The sequence below is a fragment of the Coffea arabica genome, chromosome 10e, assembly GCF_036785885.1.
Source record: "Coffea arabica cultivar ET-39 chromosome 10e, Coffea Arabica ET-39 HiFi, whole genome shotgun sequence".
NCBI classification, from domain to species: domain Eukaryota; kingdom Viridiplantae; phylum Streptophyta; class Magnoliopsida; order Gentianales; family Rubiaceae; genus Coffea; species Coffea arabica.
This window is the reverse complement of record NC_092328.1, coordinates 20,181,609-20,184,717: the sequence shown is the minus strand read 5'-3', so window position 1 is coordinate 20,184,717 and position 3,109 is coordinate 20,181,609. Positions and strand designations below refer to the sequence as shown.

At 40.8% G+C, this 3,109-nt stretch overlaps 1 protein-coding gene across 1 annotated transcript; it reads left to right on the top strand.

Annotated features, from left to right (window-relative positions):
• Positions 1–1,639: 1,639 nt before the first annotated feature.
• On the top strand, positions 1,640–2,167 carry LOC140015159 (uncharacterized). Its single transcript, XM_072067061.1, has one exon. It carries the CDS (start codon positions 1,640–1,642, stop codon positions 2,165–2,167), a length of 528 nt encoding a protein of 175 aa, XP_071923162.1.
• Positions 2,168–3,109: the final 942 nt, after the last annotated feature.

Here is a 3,109-nt window from a genome sequence, read left to right as displayed (position 1 = left end):
AGCAAATACCATATGAACCATCTAGGATATTTGCGTCCTCTTTTATCGAGGTATATAAGGTCGAATCTGGCCGAAACTTATACACTTGGAAAAAATGAAATTTACGACTAATAGAAATACGTTTTCTTCCCTCAAATGGATATTTCAAAGTTTTCCGAGCGAGCATGAGTTTTCCAAATATTTTACTCATGTCCTTTGATTTAAATGTATTCTTTTCACTTCCAAAATCATATGTCCAAAATACTAGTAGTATTTGAATTGTCTTCGATTCACCTAACCTTTGCTGGAGGAACTGTAATATTTTCTCTTGATTAACCTTAGGGTTCATCGGTGATTGAAAGTGTTACCCGGAAAGATATTCTGGACATGATTTCGCCCTAATAGGTGAGTGTACCACTCCCCTGAATTGTTGTTTGATTGGTTCATCTATACTTGAAATGTGTGACATGGATAACTATGAACTCTGTTATTCTGAATGAGATGAGGGTGTACTTTATCACACTCGTTCTCTTGCCTGAACTGAATGGACTGGAATCTCTTACCTGTACTTGTTATGAACTTGAACTTGTTACTTGCGCTTGTTATGAGATCGTTTGGAAGTGTGTCCAACGATTTTCCTGTTAACTTGAGCTCAACCTCATGGGGAGTTAATTAAATCGAGCCAGCAAGGGCTTGGTCGAGGTAATTGACATTCTATGGGTGCCTGTTCCTGGGGAATCTTTGGGTATTAAGACTCTTGATTCCGGTATACTCGAGTATTACCATTCCTGTTCCTGTTTGGCATTCGGGCCCGGTAAGGGGTATGTTTGGTGAACGAGATTTTGGCATTAAAGTGGTGTTCTACGAGACTGGTTCCTTCATTTGAACGTTGACGGAGGGTCAACGAGGCTGGATCAAGTATTGCAACGGGGATTTGGCTCCTGAGAGCCACCTGTATCCTTTACATTGTGGTGTTCTTTCATCTCTTATATTTGATGTGAATATGTGCCTTAAAAGTGATTTTTCATGAGTTCTACTGTTCCTACCGTTTATACTTTTGGTAACTCATTGAGCTTTTAGCTCACCCCGTCCCGTTATCCTTGTTTTCCTTACAGGGAACCATCTTTTGGACCAATGATCATTTTGAAGAATGAATTGAGCTTGTATAAACACCCTTTTGTATTGCTCCGTGGAAGTTGGAAACCCTAAATGTATCTTAATACAATGTTTCCTTTTGGTTTGTAAACTTACTACTATGTATATTTTGAAGTGTTTCCTCATGTTTATGTGACATATATTTGGGCATGTACATTCTCTCATGTTAAACAAAGTGTACTGGTACTGGGATGGATTGTGTCGTAGCAGCGGCTCTTCCATTTCGTTTTGATTTTCGTGGGAACGCTGTACCAAAGATTGATTGTATCTTTTACTTTGGCTCATTTGGTTCTGAATGTTACCTTTTTGAAGTTCTTTTGAGCGTTTGGAAGGGTTTATGTCTGTTCCGGATCCGTAGTCCCGGCGAGAGCCGAGCAGGCGGTCCGCCAAACCCTTTGGTTCATCTTAGGGTGAGGTGGGGCTGTCACAGATTAGCAGTCTTTTTTGGAACATTAGGGAGGTTACACGACCTCCCAATCTCAGGAGACTAATTAAGCTACTGCGAATGCTTGACGTTAAGTTTGTTGCAATATGTGAACCCAAGGCTGGGATGGCCCAAATTGAATCCATTCAGCTACGGTTGGGGTTTGATGCAGCCGAGGCTAACGCTTCAGGCGATATATGGGTTTTCCATAGCTCGCCGTTTGTATGCTCCGTGGTAGGTCGCTCGTCCCAACATCTCTCCCTTCAAGTCCAGCACCCCTGGTTGCCCAGGCCGTTAGTTGTTTCATTTGTTCATGCGAGTTGTTCATTGGAGGAAAGACAGACGCTGTGGCAGGCACTATTGACTAATAAACCGAATTCCCTACCTTGGTGCGTATGCGGGGACTTCAACGTGATCATGGAACCCCAGGAGAAGAGAGGAGGGCAGCCTTTTGGCATCAATAAGGGTAGAGAGCTATTGTCCTTTATGGAGGAGGCTGCGGTATTTAATGCGGGGTTTACGGGATCAACCTTTACTTGGTGCAACAATCGAAAGAGAAGAGCAAGGATTTGGAAGAGGTTGGATAGACTATTGATTAATGGGGTGTGAGGACTTGTAAAATTCCTGATATTTTTCTTAAAAATCCCTTTTTGTTAAATTATTACTTTATAATAGTCTTACTACCCAATCACCCCACAATAAGTGCAAATGAATATAGAATTAAGGGTTTTCCCTTTCGTTTTCAAGTTATCGCAAATTAGGATTTTTACGCCTTTTCGTAGTGTGACTATTCGGTACGGACTGTGTATCAAATTTGGTGATTAAGAGTGAGTTTTAAATGATATTAAGTGTGTGATTAGAAGTGATAATAATAAGTTAGTGAATTATAAGATAAAACCTTAGTATACGCGATTTAAGGAAAATCGGCTCGAACCGACGGGTATCGTTCACTACCGATTGAACACACCACTTGACCACCACTTTCTTACCATGAAACATCATTGAAATTAGTGCAAAATATCAGCCCCTTTCTTAGCTCATAGTGGCTGAAATTATTGACTAGAAAAACACAAGGAAAAGAAAAAAATTTTGAGAGTTAATCTCATGGCAACAAGTAGCGGTCATCTAAAGGTTGTTGACCAACCAATTTCTTCCATATTTATCACCAAAAATCACTCACATTGCTCCTCATTTCAGCATTCCAGCCTTGAGCTTTGAGGGAGAGAGCAAGAGGAAGAAAACTTGTGAGAGCCCCACTTTCCCCTAAGGTGTACCAAAGAGATTAGCGGACTGCCTGCCCAACTCTCGTCAGGACTACCAAGACGGTTATACACAACTCAAAACGTGTCGGAATACAGCAGCGCTCTTAAACAAAGCAAAAAAATAACGAAATCGAAAAAATGAAAAAATCGAAACGGAAAGTGAATAGTGCCTGCCACGTCACAATTCGACCAGGACCCAATCGAATACAAGTAACTTCATATAATCCTTGAAATGGACATATACAAACCAAACATACCACATGACCATGAGTACACACTTTTGTAAACC